This window comes from Saccopteryx leptura, chromosome 12 (genome assembly GCF_036850995.1).
Source record: "Saccopteryx leptura isolate mSacLep1 chromosome 12, mSacLep1_pri_phased_curated, whole genome shotgun sequence".
Classification (NCBI taxonomy): domain Eukaryota; kingdom Metazoa; phylum Chordata; class Mammalia; order Chiroptera; family Emballonuridae; genus Saccopteryx; species Saccopteryx leptura.
The window spans coordinates 32,947,844-32,964,424 of record NC_089514.1 but is presented as its reverse complement, the minus strand read 5'-3'; the positions used below and the strand labels follow the sequence as shown (position 1 = coordinate 32,964,424).

The window sequence follows — 16,581 nt, the reverse complement described above, 5'->3', positions numbered from 1 at the left end:
CATTTATATAGCTCCTCTGTTAAATACTACAACCGTTACATCATTATTGCATGCAATTGTAAAAAGGGAGCATAGGTATGATAATATCTAATCTTATTTACACCTGGTATTGCTATTCACCTAAAATGACATAATATTTCCCTCTGAATAACCAGCATCTCTTTTTACCTATAAATCTATCACTAAAAAAAGCAAAAACAGAAAAAAGAAAGTCATTCCAAAGGCTGAATATTATACTCTAGGAGCAACAAATTTTGGAGTTGTAGCCATAGAATATCAGAGCTGAATAAGGCTTTCAAGATCATCTCATCTCATCCCTTTGTTTTAGTAGTAGAGAAATTAAGAAACAATAATTATGACTTGCTAATCAGTGGAAAGACCAGGATTCAAAAGCTAAACGGGTGTGAATGTTGGTATGTAGAACAGTAGCTCTGAAAATCGTGAGCAGTGCAACACTTCCTCTAATCTCTTCTTTACAGGGCGAGCGTGGTCCCCCAGGTGAAAGTGGTGCTGTTGGTCCTTCTGGACCTATTGGAAGCCGAGGTCCTTCTGGACCCCCAGGACCTGATGGAAACAAGGTAAATTTTCACATTATATATTGCTGGTTTGGCCCACTATGTTCTAGATCCTTTGCAATAGTAAGTTAATTGTTTTTCAGATTATTTTTCCAGTTCTATGATGATATTCATCCCAGTAAATAACAATCTGTTTCCAGTGGACCTGAATTATTCCAAAAAAGGGAACTCCCACTGATCTACACACATAAATGAATTAGTATAGGTTTCTCACTCTTTTCTCATCACACTGTTTATACTTCTGTTTTAGTTGGGAAACATCCAATACATCTGGACACTATTTTTAGAGAACAAACTTTTACCTTCTCATTATCCTATATCAGAGTAAAATTTCAAAAAGTAGTCTAAATTTTAATAAAATAGTTTATAATAAGAAGAATTTAATAGACAGTACATGCATGCCCAAAACATAAGCTTGAAATTTTGTGTTTCAAAACAGAATCTATGGTTTAGATTTTAAAATAAGTGTAATTATACATTCTGAAAAGCATATCACTTTAACCACAATAAAGAGAAGGCAACTGATATTTAGATTCTTACCTTTACGAATATATATATATATGATTAGCTACAAAATGCTATTTTGATATGTGGTAGGATATTGAGGGGGGAAAAGCAAGGTAAGAGACAGAGTGGAAATCAGAAAGTAAATATGATTCTGTGAGGTGGTACTTTCAGAGAGTTTCATCTCAGCAGCTAGTCAACAGGTTTTTAAGTAAGTAGAATTGTGGAGCTTTATATAAAAATGGAAGCTGTAGTCCTCACTTTTAAGGAGAGTAAAATGTAAACATCTCCACCATTGTTAAGGTCTCTTTCCATCTCTGTCTGGGCTAAGAGACTTATTTTAAAAATGTTGTTGGGCAAGTATTTTTTACTCTCTACCTCCCATTATCCTATCTTTCTTTTCCCTGCCTGCCTCCCTTGGGAGGACTAGGAGCCGGTTATAGAAAAGTCACAGCACCCCCTCCTACTACTCTCTTCTCTTTGGTCACTGTGTCATAATAGCATCTTCCTCCGTCACATTTTCCCTCCTTTCCTAGCCCTCCTTTGTGTCTCTAAGTAGGCAATAATGCTATCTATTAAATGTTTCAATTGGAATCCTTCAAGAGTTTGAATTTTCATTTTCTTCCTTTGCCACGGAAATCATTGATTTTCATGTGTTTGATTGAAGGGTGAACCTGGTGCCGTTGGTACTCCAGGCACTGCTGGTGCCTCTGGTCCTGGTGGACTCCCAGGAGAGAGAGGTGCTGCCGGCATCCCTGGAGGCAAGGGAGAAAAGGTAACCTCTGTCAGTGCCCTCTTTCAGCGCTGGGCTTTGATACATATCGTTGATGCACTCTAGCAAGGGGGCTGCACCAGGTTGCCCAGTTGTTGTTTTTTACCATTCTTGGCAGGTGGTCTGGGGGCGTTTTGATATCTGTGTATGCATGTTTCCCTTTGCCACTAGCCCTTTCACATTTCTAAACTCACTGATCTGGCACAATTCCTTGCTACCATGGAATTTCACACAAACAGATGGTGTTGAGTAATACATGAGGCTCATTTTAATGCCACTAACAATAATGCCTCATCCCGCCCTAATTAATGGCAAGAAGCTATATTGAACAGCTGTCAACCGTGCTGCCGCATTCGTTATGCCATAGGAGTGGTCGGGCACCGGGGCCCATTGTGACGTTGTCTTTTAATTCTGTCCACATGAATTTGTACTTTGCTCGATTATGCTTCAGGGGCGTTATGAAAATTAGAAAAGGATATTTAACGATAATCTGGAAAGGACCTTGATTATTTTTTTCTTTTTCTATTGTCCTCATTCAACCTCCAGTAGAATGATAAGGCATCAAGGCATGACTGAAGGTGTTGAATGACTGAGGTCTTAGAGCATCTTCTGTGAAAACACTTCAGATTAATTTTGATTCAAAAATTTGGTCAGAAAACAAAAAGTTGCTCCTGTTTTATATTTTCAGGGTGAAACTGGCCTCAGAGGTGAAGTTGGTACCACAGGCAGAGATGGTTCTCGGGTGAGTCAAGCTTTGTTTGTACTTAGGTTATCTTTTTTTTTTTTTTTCCTTACCTCTCACTCAATTTCAGTTGAGAAGTTTTTCAATACAGAATTGACAAAAGAAGGATTCAAGTTCAGTGAGAGAGTATTCCATTCCTTCCTGGATCTATGACTAATGATATCACTTGACATGTTCCAAAAGAAAAAGTCAACAGGGCTTTCCCCTTTGAAAGTGATAGTCTGAATTTTCTACCTTCCTCGTTGTTAACTGTACCAAAGTAAAAACTACACCCTTCAAAACTCTGAGCTTAATGGAACTTTAAAGGATTATTAAGTTATCATAGGCTTTAGAAAAAAAACAATTACTCTTACATTTTTAAGAAGCCAGAACTTCTAACAAGATCCTGTTTCTTAAATATATGTTTTATCACTCAAAGAGCAGCTCCAAAGGTTAGCATTCAATGCTGTGGAGGTGCCAATGATAACCCCATACATGTATAATAACCACACCTAGGGTGTTGGCATAATGACTCTTCCAGGCCATAGGCTGGTTTGGCTCCTTCTTATCTCTCTCTCGGAGATGATAACTGACTGTGGCACGTTCATAATAGTCCTCTCTCTGAATCACAGTCCTTGCCGTTCCAGGCAAGGCTACTCATATGTTGCCCTCCAAGGAACTGGACAAGAGCAGAGAGTTCAGCTCTCAATTCCTAACCTGCCCTTCCCTTATGCATTTCCATAATCATTTCCCCTGAAGTACTCTCCTCCTGGCAGTGGCTTCTAATAGTCTTGATAATTAGAACTGAAATGCATCAAAGGCTTTCTTGATGTCCACCCAGAATGTGCAGTAAGAGTGTTCAGTCACCATATAAGCACAGCAAAGGGGACTAGCAAGGGTCACTTTGCATGGGATGGGAGTGCTATTAGTAAGACTTGTTTCATTTTTGGTACTAGGGTGCTCCTGGTGCCATGGGTGCCCCTGGTCCTTCCGGAGCCACAGGTGACCGGGTAAGCATGCCTTTTCACTGAGCGGCACCACTCTGAGCCAACAGCAGTATCTAAAATTTCCCGCCTGCCTTATTCCCCCAAAGCCCCAGCAATTCATTATTATGGCTTGCTTTTAAACTCACTTTAAAAGCTATGTGTTGTAATGGGCAGCAGGAAACATACACTGTGTGTTTGGAGTTCTCTTTCTCTTCCTATAAATATGCCAGCTATCTGATCTACATTTTAATCCCTATATTTTTGATATCAAAAATATCTTAATGCACTCAGCCTTCTCAAAACCTTCAATTGTAATTTTTAAAAAATCAATAAGATCTATAGTGTGCTCATTTCACACTTAAACTAGACCTTATTTATTGTATTACACAGATTGCAGCAAATAGATCAGCCCTATGTTCATCTAAAAATTAAAGTGTCCTCCTTCTGGTAGTGTAGGCATTAATTTAGAGAGTTTTTGCAAGTGTGTGACCAATCCCACTTCAACCCCCAAAATGAATACAAACAATAAGCCAAGTAAGAATTCACTTCATTGTGTGTTAGTTATCTTTCCCAATGCACTGCAAATTCTAACAAGGGACAGCTGTCCACCGCAGTCACCTCTCCTTCCACCAGTATGAGCATTTGTGAGGCACATTAATAAATGCATCCTTGGTCCCATCCCAGGGTGAAGCTGGTGCTGCTGGTCCTGCTGGTCCTGCTGGTCCTCGTGGTAGCCCTGTAAGTAGAAACTTGGGTCATTTTGAACACTCACCACTTTTAGACATTGACGAACCTAAGATGGCTAAGACACTTTCAAATCCCTTCTCCTACTTAGGGTGAACGTGGTGAAGTTGGTCCTGCTGGTCCCAATGGATTTGCTGGCCCTGCTGTGAGTATCATATAATGCAGGCTAATCTGAAAAACATCCAAAGTTGGCAAGTAAATGAGTTGGAGTACCTGAACTATAAAACTGTTCCTTTCCAACAGGGTGCTGCTGGTCAACCTGGTGCTAAAGGAGAGAGAGGATCCAAAGGACCCAAGGGTGAAAACGGTCCTGTTGGTCCCACTGGCCCCGTTGGAGCTGCTGGACCATCTGTAAGTTGAATTCAGTGGTGATCAACACAGCCTGTGTAATTGCCCATGAACTCTTAGAGTTTCACATCCATCAATCAAGTGCCTACTATCTACACCAGGGAATATGCCACATAAAAGATGATTTTTAAAATAGGCATTAACATTTGCATACTACTTTACAGTTTGGAAAAGTCTCATTTATATTACCTTTTTTGATAATCCCATAGGGGTATAATATTGAAGTAAGAACATTATTTTATTTTACATGACACAAATAATTATTTTTAATTTCTGGATTTTTTTTCTAATAGAAATGGGAATGATTCCTTTGAAGAAAAGAATGACATTTGTAAGAATTGTTTTGTGATTTGACCCCATCTTTTTTTGTTGTTCTTGTTTCCATTTAGGGTCCAAATGGTGCCCCTGGTCCTGCTGGAGGTCGTGGTGATGGTGGCCCTCCTGTGAGTATTTAAAATGGACTCTGATAACTTTTATTTCTTCATAATATAGTAGGGACAACTTGAAAGTTTGGAAATTTCTGGTAAATTTGGACTAAAATAAGGAGATGCTTGAGATTCAAGTTAACTCTATTTAGAGAAATTCTGATATTGAATTTAAGGTCAGGTTCATAGGATATTAAGATAATCCCAGGTATAACTCAGTGTCGTATACATTGTTACTACTTCATCTGAGGTAATAACCAAAATTGTCCCCTAGCAGTATAATGATGAAGTGAGTAAAACATTTCTTGGTCCTGTTTGTCCTCTTGTTGTTGCTTCTCCTCTTCCGCCCAACCAAGGCCTTCACCTGGGCAGCCAGTGCTATCGCGCCGACTAGAGACCCAGAGCTCCCCATGAATAAACTCCTTTGACCTTTTCCTTCTTTTATTGGACAGCAATTCATACTCAATCTTTTGTTGTGTCCTCCTCTATAAACAAAATTACTTAGTCAGTGGCCATTCCCTTAGCACCCACCCAGGTGGCTAAGATATAGTTATTAATATATACACATCCATGTGTAATAACTCCAGAGTGTCTTGCCTTCTTGCTCTTACAACCATCAGCTAATATGTTAACTTTTCAAAACAACCATCAGAGCTTTAATGCAAACTATGGGTGTTGTAACTGGGGCCATGCTGGTAAGGAAGATGGTAGAGATGGAGGACCTTGGGGTCTTGATTAAATAAGACCCTATAGGAGGCTGCCACTACCTACTCCTTGGTCCATCCCTTGTCACATGTGTTGAGGATATGTCAGAGGAGAAATTTCCATTGTACCCAAATCTTTGAGGTTGGTGTCGACTGTAGAATTTTAATTTGCTTGTTTCTTAGGGCATGACTGGCTTCCCTGGTGCTGCTGGACGCACTGGTCCTCCTGGACCCTCTGTAAGTAAATCACTTCAAAATAGGTCTTCATTTACTCTAGCCAAAAGGCCTGGCCTTGGGTGGGAAGCTGGTCAGAAACGCTGTATAAAAACATGCTGCTAATATTTAGCTATTACTTTCCTAGCCTAAAATCAGTTTTTCTGAACCATTAAAGCAAAAATAATCACAAATTATATTTGATAATACCGGTTTAAGAAAATTTTATTCATGTCAATGCAAGCCCCGTGTTAAGGGCATGGTCTTTTTTAAGAAATAAAAAACAGAATAGTTTTAGTCACATATCAAGATATATCTATATCTAATTAGCCTTTATGGCCAACATTCTGCCTCCGTTGTTAAGGTATAATTGTTCCCGAATTTAAAGGTGGTTTGGCCTCTAATTTAATTCTGATTCAGACTCTTCTGTCAGGACTCAAGAGAATTTAATTAATTACCCAGGATTAAGTCTTCTAGTTAAGGTTTCAAGGGAAAAAAAATAGCAAAGATGTTGATTTCTTGGAATCCTTTTACAGGTTCATAACAGAAAAATCTTCATTCCCTGTAGGCATTTAATTAAAGCTAGTTGGGAGCATATGTGATTCCTCATTTATGAACAAAGCGCCGGTATTGGCTTTCTCCGAAAAAAAAAAAAAAATGACTAGAATCCTCCAAAACCCAGAGCCCCATTTATTTACAACTACCTTCTATAACTTTACATCATTCCAATATGCAGGTTAATCGGGCCACAGCATTGCTTTCCTTCACAGACATTTGCCATAGCTCCTGCCTCAGTCTCTTTATTATAGCCTCAGGAAAAAAGAGATAGGAGTTGCTTCTTTGGACAAGAAAGAATGTTTAAAAGTCTAAACATATGCCCCAAATGGCCAGGATATTACTTTGTTGCTTCACCCTGCATCTTAATATCAAGATGAAAACCGCAGCAGCTCTCTTCCAGGTCCATGGTGATTAACAGAAAGTACATGACCTTGTACATTTGCCCACAGGGAATCACTGGGCCTCCTGGTCCCCCTGGTTCTGCGGGTAAAGAAGGACTTCGTGGGCCTCGTGGTGACCAAGGTCCAGTTGGCCGAACTGGAGAAACAGGTGCAGTTGGCCCACCTGGCTTCACTGGAGAGAAGGGTCCTTCCGGAGAGGCTGGTACTGCTGTAAGTGACTTTTAACTCCTCTTTCTTAAGACCTTGTGTTGAATTAAAGTCAAGCCCTTACACAAATCTTCAAATGGGGTATATTTGTTGATGAGTATTGCAGGCTTTCAAGTAGAGCTCGAGTGAGCCAGGAAATCTGTCCAACAGAAATTGAGGTGTCATAGCTTCCGCAGATGCTCAGAAGGCACTCGATGGAGATAACAATAAGTGAGAAAACTGTCTTACCAAAACAGCCCTTTAGGCTGTTGAGAGCACCTTACTGATCCTGGGGATATTACTGATAGCTTACTGTACAGTAGAATGACCACCGGTGGTACATGGCCACCTACTGTACATGAATCCATCTCAGTAAGCTACCAGTTCTTTAAACTTGCATTGTCCAGTATTATTGCCCTCTGAAATGTGCCTTTATTGGACCTGGTTCAGTTAGAAGTCAAGGTCCAAATTTGCTTCCTGGCATAGATTCTATAAAAACTCTATTCCATAACTCCAGATGGCTTCATTATTTTCAACCACATATTTTTTTAATGTTTTCCCACTGGTCTCCAAAAGGAATCATGTATGAAAACATACATGCCAAGCCTGACCAGGCGGTGGCACAGTGGATAGAGTGTCAAACTGGGATTCAGAGAACCCAGGTTCAAGACCCCGAGGTTGCCTGCTTGAGCGCGGGCTCATCTGGTTTGAGCAAAAGCTCACCGGCTTGGACCCAAGGTCGCTGGCTCAAGCAAGGGGTTACTCAGTCTGCTGAAGGCCCATGATCAAGGCACATATGAGAAAGCAATCAATGAACAACTAAGGTCTCACAACAAAAAACTGATGATTGATGCTTCTCATCTCTCTCCATTCCTGTCTTTCTGTCCTTGTCTATCCCTCTCTCTGACTCTCTCTCTCTGTCCCTGTAAAAAAAATAAAAGGAAAATATACACACCAAGATGGAAACTCCTAGTCATCACAGAAGAAAAGGCATCCAAGGATATGTCCTGCTAATAGAAGGACTTTATCTAAACTGAGGATACCTCATTCTCACAATCTTCAAGCCAACTTGTGTTATCACCTATGACGTTAACCAGTATACTACACTCAGTGTTTTTTCATCTTGTTCAGGGACCTCCTGGCACTCCAGGTCCTCAGGGTCTTCTTGGTGCTCCTGGTATTCTGGGTCTCCCTGGCTCTAGAGGTGAACGTGGTCTACCAGGTGTGGCTGGAGCTCTGGTGAGTGTTTGACGCCATTCTTATTCTCTTTAACATAATAAAAGATTTTAAAAGCTGCCACTTCAAATGTGACAGATTGATCACTGAATAACTCCACTTAAGATTTTTTTATTCATGGCATTTTCTTTATACAGATCACATGTCACTTACCTAAGAAGCTTTAATACCACCTTACTTAGACACACACAATAAAGACACCAGTTAACATTATGCAGAATGATTTTCTGTTCTTTTTACATGCTCAAGAATGATATAAGCTCTAATTGCATTGACTCCTCTGCAATATGAAGTGCTGGCATCATTTATCCTGTAGGAAGAATGAAACTCTGGAAGTTCTGAGTCATTCCATTAAACCTTATACGTGACAGCAACTAGGAACCATCTCGTCTCCATCAACTCTCTCAGCTTTAGGAATTCATTTCAGTTGGGCTGTCGGATGTAACTAGGCTCACCTTATACAGAGAACATTTCCAAACTACATAAAGCTGATCGTCCTGAGTGTATAGGAGGAGGAAAAGGGTGACAACTAATGATAGTTCTTACCATTTGGTGGCCTATTCATTTTCATTCTTTTTTCAAACAGAAAACTCCCAGTTAGGGTTGTTCTGGGAAGGGGAGATTGGTGCTTAGTTCAATGAGAGAAATGCTGTTTTGTCTTCTTTACCTTTTTAGGGTGAACCTGGTCCTCTTGGAATCTCAGGCCCCCCTGGGGCCCGTGGTCCCCCTGGTGGTGTGGGTAATCCTGGAGTCAACGGTGCTCCTGGTGAAGCTGGTCGTGATGTGAGTCCAACGCTTGGTTTCTAAAATAAAACCCAGCAATATTTCATCATGTGCAACTTTATATCCTGAGTTGAGGTTTATGTGTTCCAAGTTTCTAAACATGGTGTCTGTTTCTCCATAATATCTACGTATACTGACCAAACCCAGTATTGAAAATAAGAAAAATTACTTGGGCTTTGGGATAGGTCTTTAGCATATTTTAAAGTTGGCCAAAATATTAAAAACACCTCTTTAAAAAGTCTAAGTTGGCTAGTTCTTGTTCCTAGTTTAAAAAGTCTGAAAGGGAGTTCACTATTGAGCCCTGGGAGTGGTGAAGGTGGAATTTTAGGGGCTGGTGGATGACAGAGCCTCACTAAGTGCCTCTATTGGTGTGGTGTCTTCACAGGGCAACCCTGGCAACGATGGGCCCCCAGGCCGTGACGGTCAGCCTGGACACAAGGTTGGTATACCTCTTCATCTGCCTCTGATTTAAAAGTGGCTAAACCACAGGCCAGATTGATGCTAAGCTTCGCTTTGCCTTTCATAGGGAGATCGTGGTTACCCTGGTAACGCTGGTCCAGCTGGTGCTTTGGGTGCACCTGGTGCTCATGGCCCTGTGGGTCCTGCTGGCAAACATGGAAACCGTGGTGAACCTGTAAGTTGTAAATACCAGTCCCTTAATGCTGACATCCTCATAGGCTTCACTCCTGACCTCCCCGCACTTGGGAACTTGTGAGGGGCTGGGAGGAAAATCTTGGGCTTGCCGATGACTTATGTTTTTCTTTTTTAATTCACAGGGTCCTGCTGGTTCTGTTGGTCCTGCCGGTTCCATGGGTCCTAGAGGTCCTAGTGTATGTACATGGTGAAGATTTCTTTACAAATTAACACTTAGAGGCAGTTTAGATTGTCCACTTAGAAAAATAAATAATATATAGGCAATCTTTTTTTATTTAATCCATGTTAAGAATTGCTAAAACTAGCTTTTAAATCTCTTCTATGTCGAATCTCTTCTGCTTGATTATATTAAGTAGTCACAAAGATCTAGCCAACACTATAGACAACTCAACTGAAGCAGATTAAAATGGGAGTGGCCTCCACATGACTTTTAGACCTTTGCATGTCTTGAATTACATATATGAACAGATTAAACAATATTTGTTGAGAAGTGAGTGTCATGTTTCTAAAAAAGGTAAACATCCTATATGTCCATCCATCTTTTTCCTTACAGGGCCCACAAGGTATTCGGGGTGACAAGGGAGAGCCTGGTGACAAGGGGCCCAGAGGTCTTCCTGGCTTAAAGGGACACAATGGACTGCAAGGTCTTCCTGGTCTTGCTGTGAGTAAAGTGTGGACATCTAGCATATATGCAGATCTTAAAGGCCTTCAACTCAAACTAATGCTCAGATTTTCATTGCTATTATTCTAAAATGTCCTACATCAAATGCATTTCCCATTCTCTGGCTAACTTCATCTCTTGGAGATAATGCAGTTTCATCCCAACACGAAAAGGTGAGGGTTAAGAGAAATAAAAATATACATATATTAAAATCTCCTGGCAACAAGGTCCTTCAACCCCACTTAAAACAAATATAATTAGAGGAATGACTAATACTGCACTGCTGAATAGCTTACAGGGAAAAAGTAATTGACTATAATAGACATAATGGGAGAAAAGAGCCCCATTTTACATTTTCAATTTTCTCAATCCAGAGTTCATTGAAACTAAAGTTTTCCATTCAGTGTTTTAAAAATCCATTTATTGACACATGTTCTGAAAATGTGATTTTTTCCAATTCTCTCTTTAAAGGGTCATCATGGTGATCAAGGTGCTGCTGGCCCTGTGGGTCCCGCTGGTCCTAGGGTAAGTCAACCTAAGAGACATTTATTTCAAAAATAGAGCTTATGGCAGGCAGTGAGCCCCGGGCCTCTGCTGTCATATGGGGTTTTCACTGGCTCACACAGTTCCTCCTCCCCTAGGGCCCTGCTGGTCCTTCTGGCCCTGTTGGCAAAGATGGTCGCAGTGGACATCCTGGTACAGTCGGACCTGCTGGCATTCGTGGCTCTCAGGGTAGCCAAGGTCCTGCTGTAAGTATTATTTGGGGTAAGAGGAAAGAGCATCACTAACCTAAGGAATGTTTCCTTCAGACTAAACCAAGAGAATTATGTCCATGCATGAAAGCAGCCCCCTTCTTCCATATGTTTTCTAAAGTATGCAGAGGTAGTCTGTATGTAATGATGGGTCCATCCCTGCAAGTATGCCTGGGAGCAAATTGTCTAGTTATAGAGACTTAATTATTTTCTTCTTATTAAAACATGCTTTTGTGTGATGCCCATCTGAAAAATCTGCTGTCGTTAACGTCTCTCAGTGTAGCCAAATTCAAAGCCTCTTCTTTTTCACTTTCCCCTTTGCAGGGCCCTGCTGGTCCGCCTGGCCCGCCTGGCCCTCCTGGCGCAGGTGGTGGTGGCTATGACTTCGGTTTTGATGGGGACTTCTACAGGGCGGACCAGCCTCGCTCACCGCCTTCTCTCAGACCCAAGGATTATGAGGTTGATGCTACTCTGAAATCTCTCAACAACCAGATTGAGACCCTTCTGACTCCCGAAGGCTCTAGGAAGAACCCAGCTCGCACATGCCGTGACTTGAGACTCAGCCACCCAGAGTGGAGCAGCGGTAAGTCGAGATGGCCAAGCCAGACTGACTCTTCCCACAAGCTGGGCTTTTCAAAATCATTTCCCACGGACACTTAGAATGAAAAGTATTTGGGTAACAATTGCATTATGGGAAACCATATTCAGCTAATGAAACGTTCACATCTCCCAGCCATCTTTCATTCTCAAGCTTCTCTTAATACATAAATATTTTTCCTTTTTCATGTTAATATGTACCCTAATTTGATTTTTCATGGAGGAGAGGGAAAGAGGAACTACCTAATCTTCAAAAGAGCTTCTTTCTTTCTGTTAAATGTGCAGTAGATAATATAACAACACAATTTAAAATGTTACTTATGAGAATCAGAATCTTTGACTAGTGATTATTAGAATTTATGCTCCAATCAATGAGAGATTTTATGGTCTGGGTCTTGTTTTCTTGAAAGGTCACTATTGGATTGACCCTAACCAAGGATGCACTATGGATGCTATCAAAGTATACTGTGATTTCTCTACTGGCGAAACTTGCATTCGGGCTCAACCTGAAAACATTCCTGCCAAGAACTGGCACAGAAGCTCCAAAGCCAAGAAGCATGTCTGGTTAGGAGAAACTATCAATGGCGGCACCCAGGTGAGGAATCCTACAAATGTTCTTTCCCTTACTAAACAATATTTTGTTAGGTTTGTTTTTTAATCCTTTACCAAAATGGGCTTATTAAAAGAATCTGCTCTTTTTTTTTGGGGGGCGGGGCTCCAGTCCTATCTTCTATTACACATTAAAGATGGATTGATTGGACCTATCCATACAGTTCAAAGTTATTATTAAAATTTGACTTAATTGATAATCACTGGAGAAACTGACTAATATCACTTAGTATGAAGGAGTATTGGCCATGCAAATGTATTTTCAGAACATGAGCTTTTCTAAATTTTTAATCAACCTTTTTATCAACTTTATTGAATGCCTACTGGTGGGAATTACAGAAAAAGAAAATGGTCCCAATTTTTATCTCCTTGCTTTTTTATTCTAAATAAGAAACAGACATAAAAAGCTTGTCTAAAAGAATTATCTTTTTGGGATGACCTTGACTTGACTAGGTTGTTTCTATATCCCTTCTGGGTAACTAATTCTTCAAAGACAAGTGGATTTTGTTTTCTTTAAAAGTACCTTCTTCTTAAGGTCTTGACCTGACTCCATTATTTTTCCCTATACTAGACTCTTCTTTTCAAATTTAATTCTTAGTGTTTCAGTCCTTCTCCACTTAACTGGTATTTCCATCGCATTCTCTATAGTTTGAATACAATGTTGAAGGAGTAACTACCAAAGAAATGGCTACCCAACTCGCTTTTATGCGCCTGCTGGCCAACCATGCCTCTCAAAACATCACCTACCACTGCAAGAACAGCATTGCATACATGGAGGATGAAACCGGCAACCTGAAAAAGTCTGTCATTCTGCAAGGTTCCAATGATGTTGAACTTGTTTCTGAGGGCAACAGCAGGTTCACTTACACTGTTCTTGTAGACGGCTGCTCTGTAAGTAATCACGAAATCTGGATATAGCAAGTATCACTTACTTGGGGGTGGGGGGGTGGGGACAGTACGGAGTCCTAGTTTACACCAGTAAATGAACAGATAAATGAGTGACTTAACATATGCAATCTTTTTTCATGAATGTATTTATTTAAATTCAGATGGTAAATCCCGAGAGTATTCTTATCAGATCTTGCCTTCTGAAATTCTCTGAAATACTGTAATATATATATATATATATACTATGTCCACACAGTTGTTATTTTTCTTAACAGTTGTTCTTTTGAATTAGTTTCTTTTCTTTGCTTAAATGATAATGTATATCCATAACTTAAAATTACTTGAGGTTAAAAAGACCCAAGCTATAATTTATAGTTACATGTATTTTATTTGACTTAATAGTATGACCTACATTTGATTTTTCTTCATGCTTTCTCTACAATAGGCTATAAATGGAAGAAAAATTTAAATGCAGTAATAGCAATACTGCATACCCCCCAACTCTCCTCCTCTCTCTCAGACACACACACTTCTTGAAAATGATAATGTAGCTATAAATCACTTGGAATATATATTGCAATGTTTTTCTTTTTTAAAAAAACTAGAATGGTAGAAAGCTTCTTCTCCCTCCTATAAACACTTCTGATGCTGTGCTGCAGTTTCAATGATGAACTTGTTGGCCAGGGACACATGTCTTCAGAATGACACAAGCCAAAAAGTGGTTCACATAATATCTAAGGTTCAGATGATACTAGATTCCAAAGTATTGCGGCTTAATGTATATTTTTCTTCTCTTTTTTTTAAACAGAAAAAGACAAATGAATGGGGAAAGACAATCATTGAATACAAAACAAACAAGCCATCTCGCCTGCCTTTCCTTGATATTGCACTTTTGGACATCGGTGATGCTGACCAAGAATTCAGTTTGGACATTGGCCCAGTCTGTTTCAAATAGATGAACTCCACCTAAATTAAAAGAAAGAATATCTGAAACAAACTTTCTCTCTCCCTTTGCCATTTCTTCTTCTTCTTTTTAACTCAAAGCTGAATCCTTCCATTTCTTCCGCACATCTCCTTGCTTAAATTGTGGGCAAAAGAGGAGAAGGATTGATCAGAGCATTGTGCAATATGGTTTAATTAATTCCCTCTCCCTCTCCCCTTCCCCAAAAGATTTGGATTTTTTTTTTTTTCAACACTCTTACACCTGTTGTGGAAAATGTCAACCTTTGTAAGAAAACCAAAATAAAAATTGAAAAATAAAAACCATGAACATTTGCACCACTTGTGGCTTTTGAATATCTTCCACAGAGGGAAGTTTAAAACCCAAACTTCCAATGGTTTAAACTACCTCAAAAAACATTTTGCTGTGAGAGTGATCCATACCGTTCGGTGCTGACCCAGACAGAGATGAGCTGAGGTACTTGTTTTGTGTTGTTCAAAATACAAAGGTGCTAATTAACAGTATTTCAGATACTTGAAGAATGTTGATGGTGCTAGAAGAATTTGAGAAGAGATATCCCTCTGTACTGAGTTGTATTGTTTTTTGTTTTCATTTGATTTTGCATCAGTATTTTACATCTTCTCCCTGAATAAAAGTATGCCGATCATTTGCCCAACATTGTCCCCTCTTTAAACTCAGCACTTGTTCTTTGCCAGTCTCACTTTCATTCGCTCCCATGGTTCCAAAGAAGCCTTGTTTCTCAGACAAGCAGAAGAATTAAATTGTACCTATTTTGTATATGTGAGATGTTTAAATAAATTGTGAAAAAAATGAAATAAAGCATGTTTGGTTTTCCAAAAGAAAATAGTGAGTAAAATTCCTTGCTTCCATGCTCCTTGCAGTATAAAGATGGTTTGTGGCATCTCTACCAACCACTAGACCGAGGGTTTCTCATTAGATAGAAGCTAGGCAAAATGGGCCGTTTGGACTGGTAGAAAGAGCAGGGAACAAGGACCCAGGAGATCTGAGCTCCAATTCTGGCTCTGCCCCTTCTGTCTGATTGACCTTGAGCATGTCACCTTTTTGAGTTTCAGTTTCTATATCTGCAATATGAGGAAGATTCTTTCTCTGAACTATTAAACATTTGCCCTAAGCAACATGGCATTGTTGACCTAAGTTTATTCTAAGCAGAGGACCCTAGAAGCTTTTGTTTTATTATCCATTAAGCACTTTGAAACAGTGGCTGAGAGTTGGTCTATGCACAGTTAGTACTATTAACTAAAACAGTTTCAAATATTCAGTAAAAAAAATGCCATACAGTTAAATCTGATGCAACTGAGTACAAATGCCTGTTTAGAGGTAATGTGTATGCTGTCAATCAGCACAGACAGTGGTAGATAATCATACCATGAACACCTACCTGCCAAATCAAGTTCACTTGCCTTCACTGCACCTTTCAATGACATCTTTAATACACTTAAACATAGTAATGTGTCGAGTAAAATGTTAAGATTCATTTAGAGCTTATTTCCTGTAACAGAACATAATTCTGATTGTAATATTTGCCGCCTGTTATAAGTCATCTCAAGATTCAATTAGTTTTAAAAGTTAAAGACTGAATTTGATGAAAATCTAACATTAATTCTAAAAAGTTAGCAAGGTCTGTTAATCAAATTAAAAACTTCAAATTATGGTCCTTCTGCTACCTAAGTCAAATACTGGATGTTTAGTACAATACAGATCTTCAATGCTCATCTACCAAACTCAGACCTATCAGGAATCAGTATTCTAAAAACACCTTGCAAAACTCTGATGTGCACTCATTGGGCTATAATAGTCGATGGCAACAATGTGTCAGTACAGCTGACCAAATAATATAAAGAAAACTAAATCTCTGGGATCAGAATACTAATAACACTTCACAAATTAGTAATTGAAAATAGCCAAGGCAAACTTACATGAAAACCAGTTAGAAATCTCTGAATTAAATATAATCTGTGCCCCCAGACTCACAGTAAAAGACACAACCATGAGGTTAGTAAAAAGGTGGGAGAAAGAGAAAAAGAAGGAAGAAAACCAACATTTATTGAATGTCAACTATGAGCCAAACACTATGCTAGATGATAATAATAATGACATTTGTCAAACTGAATTCAAATAGACAGATTTCTTAAGGCAACAGCCACTTAATAATTATTTAATCGCCTGACCTGTGGGTGGCACAGCGGATAAAGCGTGGACCTGGAATGCTGACGTTGCCGAAGGCACATATGGGAGTTGATGCTTCCTGCTCCTCCCTCCTTTCTCTCTCTCTCTCTCTCTCT

At 39.7% G+C, this 16,581-nt stretch overlaps 1 protein-coding gene across 1 annotated transcript in view; it reads left to right on the top strand.

Annotated features, from left to right (window-relative positions):
• Positions 1–14,595, top strand: part of COL1A2 (collagen type I alpha 2 chain) — a 36,132-nt gene extending 21,537 nt beyond the window's left edge. Inside the window, exons 31-52 of the mRNA XM_066353679.1 lie at positions 480–578; positions 1,747–1,854; positions 2,540–2,593; positions 3,529–3,582; positions 4,243–4,296; positions 4,394–4,447; positions 4,546–4,653; positions 5,040–5,093; positions 5,963–6,016; positions 7,000–7,161; positions 8,269–8,376; positions 9,049–9,156; positions 9,542–9,595; positions 9,683–9,790; positions 9,933–9,986; positions 10,364–10,471; positions 10,943–10,996; positions 11,113–11,220; positions 11,548–11,806; positions 12,231–12,415; positions 13,078–13,320; positions 14,126–14,595. Of these exons, the coding sequence (XP_066209776.1) occupies positions 480–578; positions 1,747–1,854; positions 2,540–2,593; positions 3,529–3,582; positions 4,243–4,296; positions 4,394–4,447; positions 4,546–4,653; positions 5,040–5,093; positions 5,963–6,016; positions 7,000–7,161; positions 8,269–8,376; positions 9,049–9,156; positions 9,542–9,595; positions 9,683–9,790; positions 9,933–9,986; positions 10,364–10,471; positions 10,943–10,996; positions 11,113–11,220; positions 11,548–11,806; positions 12,231–12,415; positions 13,078–13,320; positions 14,126–14,272 (2,337 nt within the window). The 3' untranslated portion in view covers positions 14,273–14,595. The remainder of the gene's footprint in view (positions 1–479; positions 579–1,746; positions 1,855–2,539; positions 2,594–3,528; positions 3,583–4,242; positions 4,297–4,393; positions 4,448–4,545; positions 4,654–5,039; positions 5,094–5,962; positions 6,017–6,999; positions 7,162–8,268; positions 8,377–9,048; positions 9,157–9,541; positions 9,596–9,682; positions 9,791–9,932; positions 9,987–10,363; positions 10,472–10,942; positions 10,997–11,112; positions 11,221–11,547; positions 11,807–12,230; positions 12,416–13,077; positions 13,321–14,125) is intronic.
• Positions 14,596–16,581: the final 1,986 nt, after the last annotated feature.